The following is a 17,178-nucleotide window of genomic DNA, read 5'->3' on the forward strand; positions in this document are numbered from 1 at the left end:
AACATATCCGCCCACTCCGCCATTCAATTATCTTAATTAGCCTGATTATTCACGCGCTGCTGAAGGATCGCAGCTAATGGGGGCCGTGGCAACTTTCCCACGGGGCCGGTCGTTGAGCCACGCCACCGATGCGAGAAAATCGAAAGAGACAGCGACAAAAGCCAACCGGTGGCAGCAGTTGACCACGAAGTGATTTCTTTCACCAGCTCCAAAACTTTGAGCAACTTCGATTTTATCAAATTTTCGAATTAAATACCGTATTTTACGGCATATAAGATGCACCTTTCCAAAAAAATAGCTCAGAAAAATCATCTACGTCTTATATGTGAAGGTCGACCTCCATGGGTATACTTCCAATACTGACTCCATTATACTTACTAATATATATATTATTCATTTTAAGAATGTTGTTGTTGTTAATATTATCCATTGCGCAGTTAACTGCAGCCTTAGCGGATCTCATTCATAATGGAAATAATGAGCATGAATACGTAGTTGCTTGAAAAAAATTCGGAGCAATGAATTATATTATGCTCATGATTTCAATATTTTCCGAAGCACAAATAAATACGTAAACCTAACTTCCTCCATTTCAATACATCAAGACTTATTCCTTTTCCTGGGCAAGAGTATCATCAATGGAAATGTTTCTCCCTGCCAATGAAATCATATACCTTCAGTAGACCTCCCTAATTTATATTTTGCAACTTCCAAAGCTATAATAGGAGCAATTCCGGTAAGGTATTTTATTTTCCAATTCCTTTAAATCATTTGAGGAGTGGGGGTGTGTACTAGTCAGACAGACTGTCACCACACGCCATTTTCTAACTGATTTTAGAAGTATTCACAAATCAAACGATTTGATAGGCTATATACGCCACTGCCAGAAACAAAATCCGCATGTATCTTCTTTGAGCTATTTTATGATTTATTAATGCTATTTTACGTAACTTATTACTATTCATTATAGGGAAAATGTTTAAATTAAGGAAGATATATTTACAATTTGGTGAAAAAATGAAGTAGCAAAATGGTATATTTGAATTGCATACAAATAACAAGGAAAATAATGACTTACGATCTAAAATTAAAAATAACAAGCGCAGCAAATACGCGTAAAATCAGTGGAGTTCGTTGCAATACTGAAAACCACGAAAAATGGGATTATTGACCTGAATTACATATTGGGGACCTAAATAAACAAAAAGTCGAATAAAATTGCCTTCCACGAAATCAAAATCAATTCATCTGCTTTCGAATGAGTGACCTGTTGAATAACGGTTCCGTTTTCCGACCCCTTAATTAAATCAGAGATTGGAACACATTCAGATTTGCGACGATATTTGAATTAACCGTCGTCCATACACATTCGATGAATAATAATGCGATGAAGAGCAGATAAAATTTCCTTTCATTTGAGATGGGAAACGGGACGGCTCACTGTGAAATCTATACACCAACGAAGTTAAAAGCCAGTCAACGGGCATAATTTAAAGTATTTACCATTTATACATGTTTTAAGCTCAGAAAATGTACTATTATTTATATCTTCAATGCTTGTGAGCTAGCTTACTGGAATGTGCTCATGAGTAATTAAGGAAGCTTTGATTAGGGGTAATTAATTAATTACCTCTATAAATTGACACGGGAGTGTTAAGAAACCGGTCGAGATGTGTCGAATGAAGTGTTCGAAATAGATTATGACATCTCCTTATTTCATTTACAATAAAACACCACACTGTATTCAAAGACTTTCGTCGGGAAGAGACGTTAGGAATTTACAACCACAGCAAGTATAGATCTCGTGCAGCGACAAGGAGCTGAATGGCGATTAAAAGATACCTACCAAATTCAAATCACCAGAATAATCGTGTATCGTTAGACCCTACGTAAAAATTATAGGGCTTAAACGGTGCTCTATTACAACAAAAACAACCACTAATCAACACACTTTCCACATAGTACAAGAAAAAGGCTATTAAGTTTTCATGAGGCGTCTCTCCTACTCCTCTTAGCACTTCCTCGTCACTAACTCGGTCGATATATCCTCATCATTCTTCTGTAGCACCACATTTCGAAGACGTTCTCCGCTGTTGTCATAGTCCACGCCTCACTTCCGTATAGGAGCATACTCCAAATGTAGGTTCTCATAAATTGTGTCTTTACTTCCATATTTAAGTTTCCGACTGTTTGCAGGTCTATCTTTCGGTGGAATGCTCCCTTCGCTTGGGCTATTATGCTGATAATTTCTTTCTCTCATCTTACGGAACAACCTTATAGGCCACATCTTGAGACAAGATAATCTGATGATGACAATCGTCGAGGGACCAGTGGATGGCAAGAACGGAAAAGGAAGACTTCGAACAAAATACATAGAACAGGTAAAGCAGGATGTCAAAGAGAAGAAATACGCAGATGCCGATAGATAAGCTGATAGGAGAATTGAGTGGAGAGCCGCGAAAAACCGATCTTAGGATTGTTGACCAGTGATGAAGACAAGAAAAAAGCATTTTTTTCAAGGAATAATTTTATCCAATTAGTTAGTACGTGCGACCTTTTTGTTTACAAAAATAACCTACCATTCGTATGCGGAAACCGAAAACTCTAAGCCAAAAAATAAGCTGTGCCGATCATTATAAAGCGCTGATTTCGGAAATTCCTCGACACGTATTTCTCTACAACGATTCATTAACACACAATTTTACCATCACGATGCAAATCAACTCCACCTATGGAAGCCAAAGTGGCCATTGAGAATAATATTTTTGATAAGTTGAGTCAAAAAGTCGTGTAATGAACCCAGACAGGATCACTTACTATCCAATGCGACACAATACAATCTATAAATTTCAAATAACTTATCAACTTCATCACGATTTCAGAGCTTATAATTACATGTACATCATATCCCATTACTATATGATTACCGAATCTACTAGCAGAAAATTATTATCCTCTACAAAGTGTGGCCAGTGAATTTACAACTCTCCGTGACCGCAATCATAGATACTGAATAGTTTTAATCTCCAAAAATAAGTAAATTGACAGCTAAAATGCATTCTCAACACAAGAACCAAGTCACGATTGCCTTTTATTTGACGTCTATACATAAAAGGAAAAGCACCTGTATATGTACTCGGTTTCAGAAGAGAGGTCAACCAAACACGTCGGGCTTATCTAGCATTGATCAAATATCTAACTCCAGCTAAATTCTCAAAAGAAATTTAAATTAAAATAACCCTGCTGCGCACTATTGGGTCTTAGCACAAAATAAAAATTACTAGGCAAAACTGATTTCGATTGTGTCCCAGAAAAACGGGACAGTAGTTCAGATCAAATCTATACGTTCCCATTCTATTAATACTCTAAGTACAAAAAGAGACTGAAGACATCAATGGGCTTATCGGTTACGGTACTAATTACAGTTAATTACATACTTTTTTATCCTAGAAGGCAGAAAAATACAATTCTGGGGAAAAATAATTATTACCAACGACAAAATACAATATCCACTATCATCATTTATACGTCAGTAAGCTTATCTCCTGCTCATATTATAGGTAGTTGAAAAAAATAAATGAAACGTACAATTCTATCACGAAAAAGTGAGTAAATAATAAGTACTAGAGTCGCATTTCATTTTATACATTTTCAATCCTATCGATGACAAACTAACGCACGGAAAAGTGTGAACAAAAGTGCTGAGTTATCTGCAGAATGACTTTCCAGTAATTTTAAAACTATAAAACTATACCATGACCACTTTCTACAAATCATATACAATCTTTGAAATATAAAAAAAAAATGTTTTTAATAAACCATCCACTTCGTCACGACGCGTCGTAATCGTCGCGACGATTACGATCCCGTAGATACAGGGGAGGAAATGAAGATTTCACGCCCTCTGGAGGCCCACCGGCCCTAAATAACGAATTGATTAAAAGCGAAAGGGTTGATAAACTGACGGTCCGAAGGGAAGCCCTCCCTCCACTACCGAATGAAAACCCAGTAGATCCCGTAATCCCACATAAAACCAGCATCCCCCAATAGATCACCTTAATTCTCGACCGTTTAATCGCAGGGGTTCTGGCCTGAAGACGAATGGCGGAAGAGGCTTCCGGATCAACGCCTTCGTCTGTCCATTGTCACTGGAGGAGTTTCTTCACTAGGAGGTTGCGCAGCAGTCTCTTCGGAGGTAAATACATAAGTTACATTTTTTGTTATATTTCTGCCGGCCTCGGTTGCGGCGAGGTAAAGTCCTCGCCTACCAAAAAAGAGGTCACGGGTTCGAGTCCCACCGGGGAGCCCCTATCCAGGGCATGGTTGTTTGTGCACGTATAATTACTAAATTTGTTGAAACCCTCGATGTTAACGGCCAATATGTGCAGTTTCCGGTAGCGTGGGAATAAATAAGAGAGCATGACTCCAATACTATCTGGTACGAGGCTGATATGACTGAGAAATTAATTCCAGAAGAGGTATTCTGCGAGGCAGCGGCAATTGAGAGAGGGGAGCGAGGGGTTCAATCCCTCAATGTTAAGTTTGTCTCCTCGGAATGAACCTCCCCTGAAATTAAGCCTCCCCCCCCCCCCCCCCCAAATCCCGGATTTATTTTTATAGATAAGGCCTTGGCATTCAATAATAGTCAACAATAGACTCGTTTTTGCCATATATCAAGGAAAATTCCGAAAACCGAATGTTTTTTATCGATTGAAAGAAACATTCCAAAGTTAAAAAATACCTCCGCCTGTCTCCTTTCCCTAGTATTCCTTCATTCATTTTGGAATACCTGTACGGTCTATAAACTCTTCATTCCATCCATGAAACCTACTCCTTTGCTCCCTAATCCCACTTATCTACCAGATTTCACTCCAACACGCTTGACAAAGTCAACACATTCTGTCCCCTTTAACACCTTAACTTCTTCTCTTCGCACACCATATTTAGAACTTCCACATTCCCTTTCCTTCCTCTATACTCACATGTACTTTTCCGTTTTGATTTATCTCCTCTTTCTCAAGTCATCGACACCGAAACACGAAAGTCCTAAAATGTCCACGGGGAGGCAGGTGGATATTTGTTAATGTAACTTGCGGGCCAATCTCCATAGTGGTACGCTTTTCGCCGCACTGAAGCAGGAATATAAGTTTGGGAAGGGCGACGCAAGGGGAGATTCGCAAAATGTTCCATGAAATCCTACCCTACCTCAGCCGATATAAAACCTTTGACAATAATTACCTCTATAATTAAAATGATTGCAATAATTACAAACCTAAAGACGGTGAAGTAGGAAAGTCGAAGGCTTCTTAGTTCCGACGCCTAGGCGATCCCGATTGGTTTACACAACATTAGAATTTTCTACGTAACTGGTAGATGATGTTATTCTCCATTAGAATGTTTACCACTAGAGGAGTGACTGGGCGAAAATAAGTCGCGACAAATTTTGCTAGAGTTATTTTTCCCCCATAAATGGGCCGAATTGGCTGATTTTAGCCACATGAGGGAACGGTGATCGAAAGCCCGATTAATGGAGACGAGAATGGCGCTGTAGAACAGAGTTGTGGAGAGAGAGGCGAGGCGGGAATGCGCGCGCAACCACGGCATGCGATGGCGGGAATGGAGCGAGCGATGGCGGTGATTCATTGGAGTCAGAGGGGAGAGCCGGGGAGCTGAAGAGAAGAGACGAAGCGGACCACAGGGATGGGAGTGGAGCGAAGAATGGGGTAGATTAACATCGGCTAACGAGAGAGAAAATGCTTATTAAGTATCCCAATGACCGATGCGCGAAGAAATGAGCTAAGAATATTAAGTCTCGATTGTCATAATTTGAGTGATTTTAATTTAAATATTTATTTTTTATTATTTAATAATAACTTGGCAATGTATTCCTTCGCAAATATTCAATTTATGACGAGAGTTACATGGAAGATGGGAATTTGTAGTCCCAATCTCAACCAATAAAGTCGAATTATTAAGAAATGCCGAAACTGCTCACCTGCCAAACAAGAGGTCACGGGTTCGAGTCCCGCCTGGGTAGATTTCCCGCCTGGGTAGATTTCCGCCATCCAGGACATGGTATTTCGTTCATGTGTGATTGTTAACATGCTGAAAACCCGATGTAAAAGGCCAACCATGTGCTGTTTTCGGAGGCATGGGAATAATTAAAATCAAATAATGAAGAGGTTTGGGAGCCACTGATACGCAGCAAGATAAAATTTTAGCAAGATCACGAAAACAGGAAATAGAGCTACCTTTAATGCATTGACCAACGGGAGCAATGAAAATTCAAGGCTCCTGCATTTTAAAGGAAACTTTGGAGCACATTAACGAAGTGGCGAAAACACAAGAAAACAGTCTATATGAATTTGCGCCACTAGGGCAAACATTATGCCATAAAACAATAGAATAAAGAACAATGGTAGAATGAGGAAAAAAGACAAGAAAAGTTTTTAAGCAAAAACATGTCCATTTAGAACAGAATAACACATTCAAACCTCAGGCAAAAATATTAAGCAATTCATTCCGCATATATTAGTGAACAGTGATTGATAAACAGTACGCGTATTATACTGGACAAATCAACATTTAAAAAAATGATTTCGTATTTGCGAGTGCTTTGGCGCAAACGATATGGCATAAATCCACAGCTACTTCCAATATAATAATGACTATTTGTTACCTCTTTTACACACAGGACTTAAGTAATAGAAAAGAGGAGGTGAAATGGTATTTTTTCATGAAAAACATTACATACACTCCATAATCTTCCTTCCACGACGCCCTGTTTCCCACAACATTCTTTCCCACGCCAGATATTCTCCAGAATGGAGAATTACACCCACAAAACCGAGGTTATTCCGGCGTATTAGAAATAATAATCCCAAAAACACTTCTTTAAGCAACTAAAAGAATACACAGCATAAAGCAATACAAAATACTCAGCATAAAAGGTGGAGCAGGAATATGCCTCAAAAATCAACACAATTAGCTTGGAAAGTGATTACAAAACAATAGCGCCATCTAAAAAGATTCGAACATGCGTCGAAAATAATAGAAATAGCTTCATAATTTAGCAATGCAATTTTAAGATTTTCATAATTGGGAAATAAAATCAAGGGCATCACAAAAAATACTAACAAGGTTTTCAATTCAACTGTGAAAATTTAAGCAAGTTACGAAAAAATGTGTAAAAAAAAGTATTGAGAAGACGTGGTGTCTGCTAATATGTGGGAATGTAAGTGTCACTTCTACGAATTTGCAAACGTACCATTTACAATACCAAACCCCAAAGGGTAATTCTTTTAGGACAACGTTGTGGGATTATAGTTAATCTAATGTACCTATTAATCAACGTGAAATTTGAGTCACCTTTTGAATAAGAAGTAATAAGAAAAGAACAAATGCCAAAAGATACCTTTGAATCAAATACAACAATATACAACTGATAACTTCAGGCTTTACTTTGTGAAACCTATCCATATTGGAAATAAAAGGAATAAAACTTGTAAGGTTCACTATTACATTAATATGGGCACGACCCGGGTTTCGTAACGTAGTTACATCTTGTTACACCTTACAAACTTCTATTCCTTTATTTCCAACAACAACATACCTTTGAATCAAATACATCAAGATACCTTCGAATCAAATACAACAAGATATCTTCGAATCAAATACAACAAGATATCTTCGAATCAAATACAACAAGATACCTTCGAATCAAATACAACAAGATACCTTTGAATCATGATATTCGTATGCGAACAAGAAAATCGATGTCACATTATGACACCAATACTTAAGTATTTACCCACAATTTTACAGCAAAATTAACAGATATAACCGTATCCAGTTTTTGAACCGAATTAAAATATTTACAAACGATTTTTCGAGCCTTTTCTCGATAGTGTCACAAGAAGACACAATTGCATTTAGACATCACGTTAGAATGTCTAGTTAAATGTTAGATGGAATTTTAAAAATAAAGAAACGAGAAGTACGCCAGAAAAAACGCAAGTTTCGTGGGAGACTGCGAAGCAGAGCGGGACGTTTCGAAGCGCCCACGCAAATGATTTCGACGCCCGTCGACTTTCCGGGGATTTTAATTTTGACTCCGTCCATCAGGTGGCTCCCGCTTAGTCCTCGTACCGCGAGCGCCAAGCCATCCCATCGCTACTGCCACCTGCTTGTCGCAACCGTAAATATGCAGGCGGCGCCGCTGCGGAGACTCGCCGACCGAGGATACGCAGCGCCCTCGCGCGACGGAAACCACGACCGATGACGGCAGCGATTGGGCGCGTGACCAAATGGACAGGCGCGAGATTTTGGAAGGAAAACAGTCCGAAAACGAAACAGGCCACCTTATGCGCCTGGTTACAAACACAAGAGATAAACACAGAAAAAACAATAGGAATGTAAGTTCGACGATTAACTTATGCTGGCCATTTAGAAATAATGGGTTTGTTTTTCTAGTGAGGTCATTTTTAACGAATATAAAAACGCATGAACAACTATTTTCAAATAACAGGGAAATAATAAAATTTCACTTAATAAATGAAAGGATGTGAATCCTACACTGTTGCATTGACAAAATATATACGAATATAGTTGGTGGTTGATAACATGAATGAAATCTATACAGCATGAACATGTATTCAGATAATGAGGATGTTCAGTTCGTCGGTAAAAATCGCCCAGTAACTTATTTGAAACACGAGGTTAGTGAGCAGGTCCATGTGACTCCAAGGGTAAAATTATAATTAAAACCAAATAAATACAAGGCCTTCCGACCATGCATATATTTTTTCTACTAATTTAATGTAAACCTGGATTTCCGGTGCACGGTAAGAGACATGGTGTCTGTAGTGTATGTTACTGCGTATCAGGGTTCGGTCACTCTTTCTTTTAAATTTTGTAAACTTTAAATATTTTATTTTTCTCAAATTTCATTTAGTTACCGATGTCTTCTTTGATGTCTAGTTATGAATTGAGTGGAAGTAATTGTTGCGATATGTGTTATTTTGAGTTATATATATTTGGGTTTATTTGTTATTATTGTGTAATACAGTTTTAGATTTATTTATTAAGTGTAAGTTACGGTGGCAATATGCAAGATACTCTTTATTTTATATTGATTTTAATGTATCTATTGAAGGTCTTTGGAAATTATTATTACTCTTTCATACGGTTCTAATTTGTAAGAGCAAGTGAACTATTTATTAATATAAAATCCGTAGGACCCTAACGGTCCACGAAGATAAACACTTATTATAATTATTATTATACGTTAATTTCGTATTACATGTATTTCTTCATCAAAATTTGCCGTAACTCCCCCCCATAACACAGAATCCCTTCTTCATTTTGATAACAATTTATTAGAAGGAAATGCAGAGAATCAGCTAAAAGGCACAGCCACAGATGATGATGAACACAACCCGATTGTGTGCTGAAGAGTGAAGATTAATGGAGGGCAAGGCCATAGGGGAAGAAAGAATACTACACCTTCTTCAATCCGAACAATACCTTTGATAAAACTAATAGTGATTTCATCGCATATATTAAACAACTTGATGCAATAACGATCATTTTTACCGAATGAATAAATTTACTTGTATTGTAACTTCCTTGCACACGTTATCTCACATCAATAAAATATGACTAAAATTCTCGCGAAAACGTAGTATTCTACACGTACTAAAAAAAAACGCAACGCCACGTGAAAAATATTCTAAGAAAGGCACAGGCACACTTCTTTCTTCTTGGAACGAAGTTCATGAGCTGTTGAGGATGCATACGAATGATCGTTTTTAAGCACGTTCTAGATTCGAGATTTTATCAATTAATTAAATTCGATATCCATACTACCTGTTGCGTAGGGACTCAGTATGAATATTGGCTTTAAAGGTTGTTTTCTCTTTCATAAAATTGCAGAGGAATATCTCTGGATGAAAATAGTCCACAAACGTTAAGACTGTCTAAAAAAACGACTGTCCTCTCATTGAACATTAAAACCAAGGATTTTGTTTCATCACCACGGTACAACAACAACCACGACTACAAAAATGATTTTAAAACGGAAATATAAACTAGAAATACATTAGAATAACATGCTTCCGCAGGGCATTTTCGATTAACGATATTTGGACTACAATTTTTGAAATTTCAATTCAGAATCATGATGATTACTTAAGGAATCAGAAACAAATCCGTGATAAAAACACAAATGGTAATTTCCACACTATTTAATTTCTGATTAAGTCCTCGAAAATGACACAAAGCGTTGAAACCATAGTCGGTCGTTGAGTGTTAAATTAAATAGTGTGGATATTGCCATTTGTGTTTTTATCATGGAGATAGCAATATTCCACAAAATCAAGCCTGAAACGATTTTATACGTTAGAGAATCACGGTACTTAGCATACAATTACGAATGTGATGGAAAAAAACATATCAATTCAATGTTTTCAGACGACTTACTCAACATATGAAAATAGATATTCGATTCAATCCCAATAAAAGCTTTCTACTATTTACCAAATAGCAATTTTGGAACGTAGAATAGACATGAGATATTTCAATGGAGTGATTGCTAGTGTGACAGAAAACTTTAATAGTTATGCATACGTCTAGGGGTGAGAGTCAAATCAGAATGGCAACTTCTAATCACCTTAAATCCACATTTCATGGAATTTAAATTCCCCTGAACGTCAGCCTAGGGATATCAATGCCACCTCTAGAAATCTCAGAATATGGTTGTAGTTATATTCATACTACTCCAATACTTAAATTTATTATATTATTCATTGAAATTAATCGACGTCTAACCATGCCTAATTTCTTCAACGCATGCAAAGCATTTAGAAATACAAGCTATGCAACACACACGGCAGTATTACTGGTTGCAGCTGTTTCAGGAAAGAATACGCTTAGCTTCCAGAAACTTTTCTCCAGAGGGACGCGACGAAAATTACATTAAAGCTAAATGAAACAAATGCGTAAAAACAATAAAACGGCATACTTAAAGTCACTTAATTGATCACTATCTTTTGTTTTTATTTAAAGGCAAATCAGTCACAACATAATTAAATGCATTCAATTATTAAAAGCAAGCTTAATTCTCGAAATTAAAATCGAATTTACAGAAACACGAAATTGATACATATTTAAAGTTCGGAGAAGAAGAATAATATCAAAAGAAGCTTTAAATTAAAAAGTCATGTTAAAAATGTACTCGGGCAAAGGCACTTTCTCGCACTACAATCGAAACCCTATTCGGCTGCTTGACCAATAAAAGAACTATTCGTGCGGAATGTAATCAATAACTTACCTCTTTATCAGAGTACAGCGACTTTGCAACAATGTCCAAAAGCATACGCGTCTCCGCTTGGAACTCACGCCGATCCGCTTCTCCTGTTAAGAAAATTAACAACAAATTATAAATCTGAAATTTCAACGCACAGACGAGATGCGACAAGTGGATTATTCCGTCAAATGGAACAGAGTATATTCATAAGGAAAAATGAATCAACGTCAAATATTAAGGATTAATGCATTGCCAACAAACTCTATACAGGTAACCACGCTATTTTCACTGCCACTCAATGACTATAAGGTACCAGATTACACAATAGTTAAAACCATATATGTATTCCGTAGCTAGGTTCCTATGTGTGCTAGCCTCTGAATAGATGTCACCGTTCACAAATGCATATGATTAAATATTTCAACTAAAATATGCTTTCTATGATTTATGGGACTAAACTCGAAGACTACGGAATTTTTTCTTCGTAAAACTGAGAATGAATTCTGCCAAGTAAATAAAGGATTTTGAAACGAATTACTACAAATTACGTCTATATTCAATTATTACTTGAAAAATAGGAATAGAAACGAACGGCTTGGCATGATAATTATCGATTGTACCAAGCGTACGCGTAGCCACAGAATCTTAGAGAAATGAGATAATAATTGTATCGAAAGAAAAAAGAGGCATAATAATATTTCCTGAAGGCACAAGAACGACTATAAACCAAAACATAAAATATCAACCTGGTGCTGCTGCTTCATATAGCGTATTTTCTGTTCTTGTGTTACCGATTGCTTTAAACACTGCTTTGTTTTGGCCAAAAACCATGCTTCATCAGAGAAAGAATCTAAGAAGCATTAGCTGCAAATAAAAAGATTAAACGAGTACCCATCAAATATACATGGAAATCAAAACCATGCGCTAAAACCATATAAACGTGATAGCAGGACCAACATTTTCACCACCCTATTTCACCGTGAGTGAACGCTTTCATTGCCGTGATGTAGAGCAAACAAAGGTAGGCATAAAATCCGCTTGCGCTGCGAAAGACAAAAACCGTTCATTTACGACAAGGAATGGGCACACTGGAGCACAAAAGCCATTTCACTGGCATTTGCACCGCAAACAACTGGAATATTTGCCAAAACCATACATCACCACCAGCGACAGGCACAGCTTTAACTATACGGAGATGAGAGTGACGTTGAGCTAATGGCCTAAGTCAGCGTCTTACGAAGTGAGGGACATACAATTGAATCTTTTCCAAGTTATTTTTTAATTGCATAGCATATGCCTGTTTTCTTTAATTTGGCATTTTACATACTTCCTTAAATGGCGCTAAAACATTTACAGACGCATTTTTCTTTATTAAGTATTCAAAAGTGAGCGTTGACGTAAAATATATGGAAAGGGACTTATATAGAACCATCGAGGGAATTATGTACAAATCCTCAGTGACTGCAAAGGCATACATACTGTGATACAACCGTGGAAAATTTTCGGAATTCTGAAGAACTACGGAAATAGCCAAAAATTCTGCAGATACTGCGAATAAATTCTACATAAATTACTTTGAAAGGTGCACTTTAAAGGAACTCTACAGAGCTGCGTAGGGAATCTGTATAAATATTTAAAATAACTTCTGAACAATAGGTTATTTATATAATATTATTAATTCCTAAAGAAATAGTTTTCCAGATTTTTCTAAGGATTTTTCAAGTTCGGACGTGAAAGTTGTACTTTTCAAACGATGGAAACAAGGTGGATGAATTTAGTATTAACGCTGATCCACATAGTCGCACTGAACTTCCACGACCTGAGCGATCACAAAACAAGGGTAAATGACTTTCTCGCAGTTTCGATCCACCTGACTGGCATGGCAATGCGGGGACTCGTATTATAATTAGCAAGAGAAGAACCTACCGGAGGCACGTGCCGAAGGGAAAGGGGATGTTGGGCAGAGAATTCGAGGGACGGGGTAGGTAAGGACCGGCAAGCGGGGAGGCCGAAAAAGGCCCAGGCGTCCCTTGTTCGAGGCGGGCCACTCACCTTAATGAAGCCCGAGGGGAAAAAAGTGAGCATCGAAAAATCCGAAGCAGAGAGATTCCCTTTTTTTCCTTGGGCAGAGGGGCGGGGTTGGAGGGGGGAGGATAAGCTACATAGGATGGGGAGAATAGGAAGCGGTGATTGGTGGAAATGGGAAGAGTTCTCAAACCCCACGCGAATTCAAAAAGAAAATGATGGGGGAGGGGTACGAAGAGGTTTGCCATGGGATGGGAGGAATAAGGCACAGATTTTCACTCCAAAAAAATCTCAAAACCCCAATAGACAAGTTTATACTCGGAGAAATTGACCAATACCTGTCATCGTTTCACAGGATTGATTACCAGCTAAAATTACACGGATAACACACAAAAATTGTACCATGAGATGAAAAAGATATTTCCCCAATGGAGAGGGAAAAAGAGGACAAAAGAATATTTGCTATAACTGGCCACTGGTCTGTGAATATGTAAGAAACACTAAATACATCAGTAATATTCTTTCAACAAATATATTTTAGACAAACAAAGAATATTATTAATCTAGGTCATCATCAAAAGGAAAGCTATATGAAATGTCATGCATAAAAAAGAAAAGCAGTACAATACACGACGTCATCAACGTTGGATCACAATCTAGACCGTAGTAGGCCAACCATCAAAGGCGTGATGTAATGAAATATAATGGTAATGCTGAAATAATAAAGAAAACTCGTGACTATTTATACAGAGGCGGAAAAAATTAACGCAAAGCCCGATGTCGTTTGATTGCGGCCACCTCGGTACCTATTTCTAGACTCTCAAAAAATTGTCCCCATAAAGTTCTCATAGAACCGGGAATTTCCAACTATACATCCACTGTATCGGAGAAATTCAATAACATGCGTGGCAGTATGGCAACGCTCAATTACGAATTCTTCCGTATATTTTCGGGATAAAACTATCGCCCACTTCTTACCTAGAATGGAGTTTACTCTCTTCGGGACTTCTGTGAACACAGGTGACATACTTGTAACTGAAACTGCTTTATAACTGCGCAGTATAAACTGTACAATCGTTCTGGTTGCATGACGTGAAAGTATAATGCCACGTAGAAGGGATTTTAAGGGTACTCAAATCTTGGTAGGAAATAATTGGGTGCTGCACACAAAATGTGAATGGTTTTCTGATCTTAACAACTTAAAATATGGTGCATGAGGTCCACAGTACGTCGCATAACCGTTGAGTTCTTTAGCGCTCATTTATTTGCAGACATTTAACTCCTACCGAGCATAGCTATTTGGGCTCTTGACTATGCAGTGAATTTCGACCATATTTACCGCGTCGTCCAGCCACACTTCAGTGCATTAACTACTAGCTGCATGTGCAATGTATCGCGGCCATTTCTTCCTCCAAATTTCAAGGGAAATTTCAGCAAGTTCGGCAGAGCCGAATGAAATCAGAGCATTGACCCACCTAAATCCAAGTTTTCAGCCTTGAAATCTTGGGTGTCTATGCATATAATTCGTCTGAAACGTTAAGGAAATGATTTAGTAAACAGAATTTTATGCTTTCCATTAAATTTTCTGACATAATGTGGATCAAAAGTCTATAAATTTTAAATAGTTCCTCATTACTGCATGTATTTTATGCTTTTTATCATGTCCCTTCTTTCATTTTTAAATGTTTTGTAACACACTTACTTTTATTGACTTATGTTATGTGTCGAAATTTCGCGTCAAAAATGTTGCTATAACACAAGTATTTCAATTTGAATGCAATTTTATCACGTCTACTTATCTGATACAGAGTTAGTGTCATTTTAAGTTGAAAAGACAACGACAGCTGTACCTGAGGTCAGTATCAAATGTATTTTAAATCCCATCACTTGACATAAATTGAGAATCAGTAAAAGTATTAATTATGATTTTTATCTATTGCAAAATAAGTTAGAAAACTTTAAAGTGAACATAAATTTAATTAGATGGAAACTAACTTTATGGAAATCAACCCTATCAGTGAGTAAATTGGAGGTGATTCATTATTTTTATAAAAATGTATTTTGTTAATCAAAACATAACTAACTCTTGGGCTAGGTGAGCACTTGAGTTTGTTCCAAAACCGTCGAGATACGTAGAAAAAGGAACAATACCTATGTGTCAAATCACGTCTTTTATTACCAGTAACAGCGGACCAAGTGTAACTTAGTTTCAAGTTATGAAAAAAAATACCACAACCACATCATAGTGTCGTGAATTTTATCATACATGTCACAATGGTTTGACAGAAATGTAAACATTCTCCACCACCTCAGACCTTTGACTATCGGTGAATTTTCTGCAATAAACGTGTATTACATATAACGCGTCGAGAATTTTGAAATCCCATTAATTTCGAGATCCCAATTCTTTTTTAAATAAATAAAACAAGAAGGAACGGATAAACTGACGGATTAGGTTTTTTCACAACAAATTTAAGATCAAGATAAGATATATCGCTATCCCCCAAACAATAGGGTAGTTTCCTTCATCAAAGAAAACAAAAGGCATTGATGGCGATTCGTTGCCCACCATTAGTGTATTCATAATACACAAATTATTTGGTTTTTGAAATACCTGTTTAGACGAATGGCAAGGGTCAAATTTTATCCTCATTTGAAAAAGGCCAGATTGGCGCCCATGCGATTCCACTCCACGTGACGTCACAGGGACCTAGTTTCTACACGAGAGGATAGGAGTTACGCATCGTCAGAGGCTACCAATGCATGCATGAGGCACAGAGCTCAGGGAAACATGTCTTAATAATCACCTATTAAAACTGGCTAAGGTCGGAAAGTTTTCTTCGCTTGATAAGGTATTAATAAACCTTTTTTAAGCCATGCGCTACCAGACAGGAAGGTACTCAGCTACCCGTTAGCATCCTGCGTCCTATCAGCGGTCAGAGCCTCGATCAAGGTCACCTACCAGGCGGGAGGGGGAACCAGAAATGCGTCGCACGGTCTTTTTCCCCTCATTCCTACTTACGCGTCGCGTTTTCGCGCGCTTGAAATTTTTCACTTTTCATTTGATCGCGAAAAATAGATATCGTCATTTAAAAATCTAAAAGCGTGAAATACGTACTCCAGGAGTAATAATCTTTTGATTTAGGCAATAAAAAAATAATAGGAAACCACCCTATTCCCAACTCACGCTTAATAATTCTAATGCAATTTCCTATTTCTGGTTAAGGACCGTCAGCGGATAGTAACTATCAAAGTTAGTAGAATTACATTTCTCAAAATAAATCCCCTTAAATTACCGACAGGAAATGCAACTTTACCTTTTCTATATGACATAGCGTAACAGCCCCAAGAATAATTCTCTTGGTTCCACCTAATCCGAGTTGCGCTAGCGAGAAATGCCAAAGGATATTAATAAAATTAACATATTTCTAGAAAAATTTCTGTTACGTCATTATTTGGAACTTAAACAGCCCGTTTTATTTCATTTAACCATTATTATTTCACTTTTTAACAGTAAAATTACACCAGATTTTATTTTGAAGAGTTTAATTGCAGCAGAATTATTAATCCGAACAACTAACTACCTCAAAAGCGACATTTCGCCTCGTGGAACTTATCGGCTGAGAAGAAAAAGTCGATAAATCGGCTCGCGGCACTAAGAGGGAGGATACATAAGAGTACTTGATATAGATTAGAAAATGAGCATCACAAGTACGTAAAAAGAGTTCCGAGAGCCGAACAGCCGCTCACCACAAAAGGGATAGACTTCCGATACGAATCCACAACTATTATAAACCTGTATACGCCATTCATCCGCGATTAACGAAAGAGAGAGTGGAAGAGAGGAG

The 17,178-nt window shown here is 37.5% G+C and overlaps 1 protein-coding gene across 1 annotated transcript in view; it reads right to left on the minus strand.

Moving 5' to 3' along the window:
• LOC124162119 (heat shock protein 75 kDa, mitochondrial) overlaps positions 1-17,178 on the minus strand; it is a 426,004-nt gene that overhangs the window by 277,208 nt on the left and 131,618 nt on the right. The window contains exon 3 of the mRNA XM_046538526.1: positions 11,330-11,412. Within this exon, the coding sequence (XP_046394482.1) occupies positions 11,330-11,412 (83 nt within the window). The remainder of the gene's footprint in view (positions 1-11,329; positions 11,413-17,178) is intronic.

This window comes from Ischnura elegans, chromosome 7 (assembly GCF_921293095.1).
Source record: "Ischnura elegans chromosome 7, ioIscEleg1.1, whole genome shotgun sequence".
Lineage (NCBI taxonomy): Eukaryota > Metazoa > Arthropoda > Insecta > Odonata > Coenagrionidae > Ischnura > Ischnura elegans.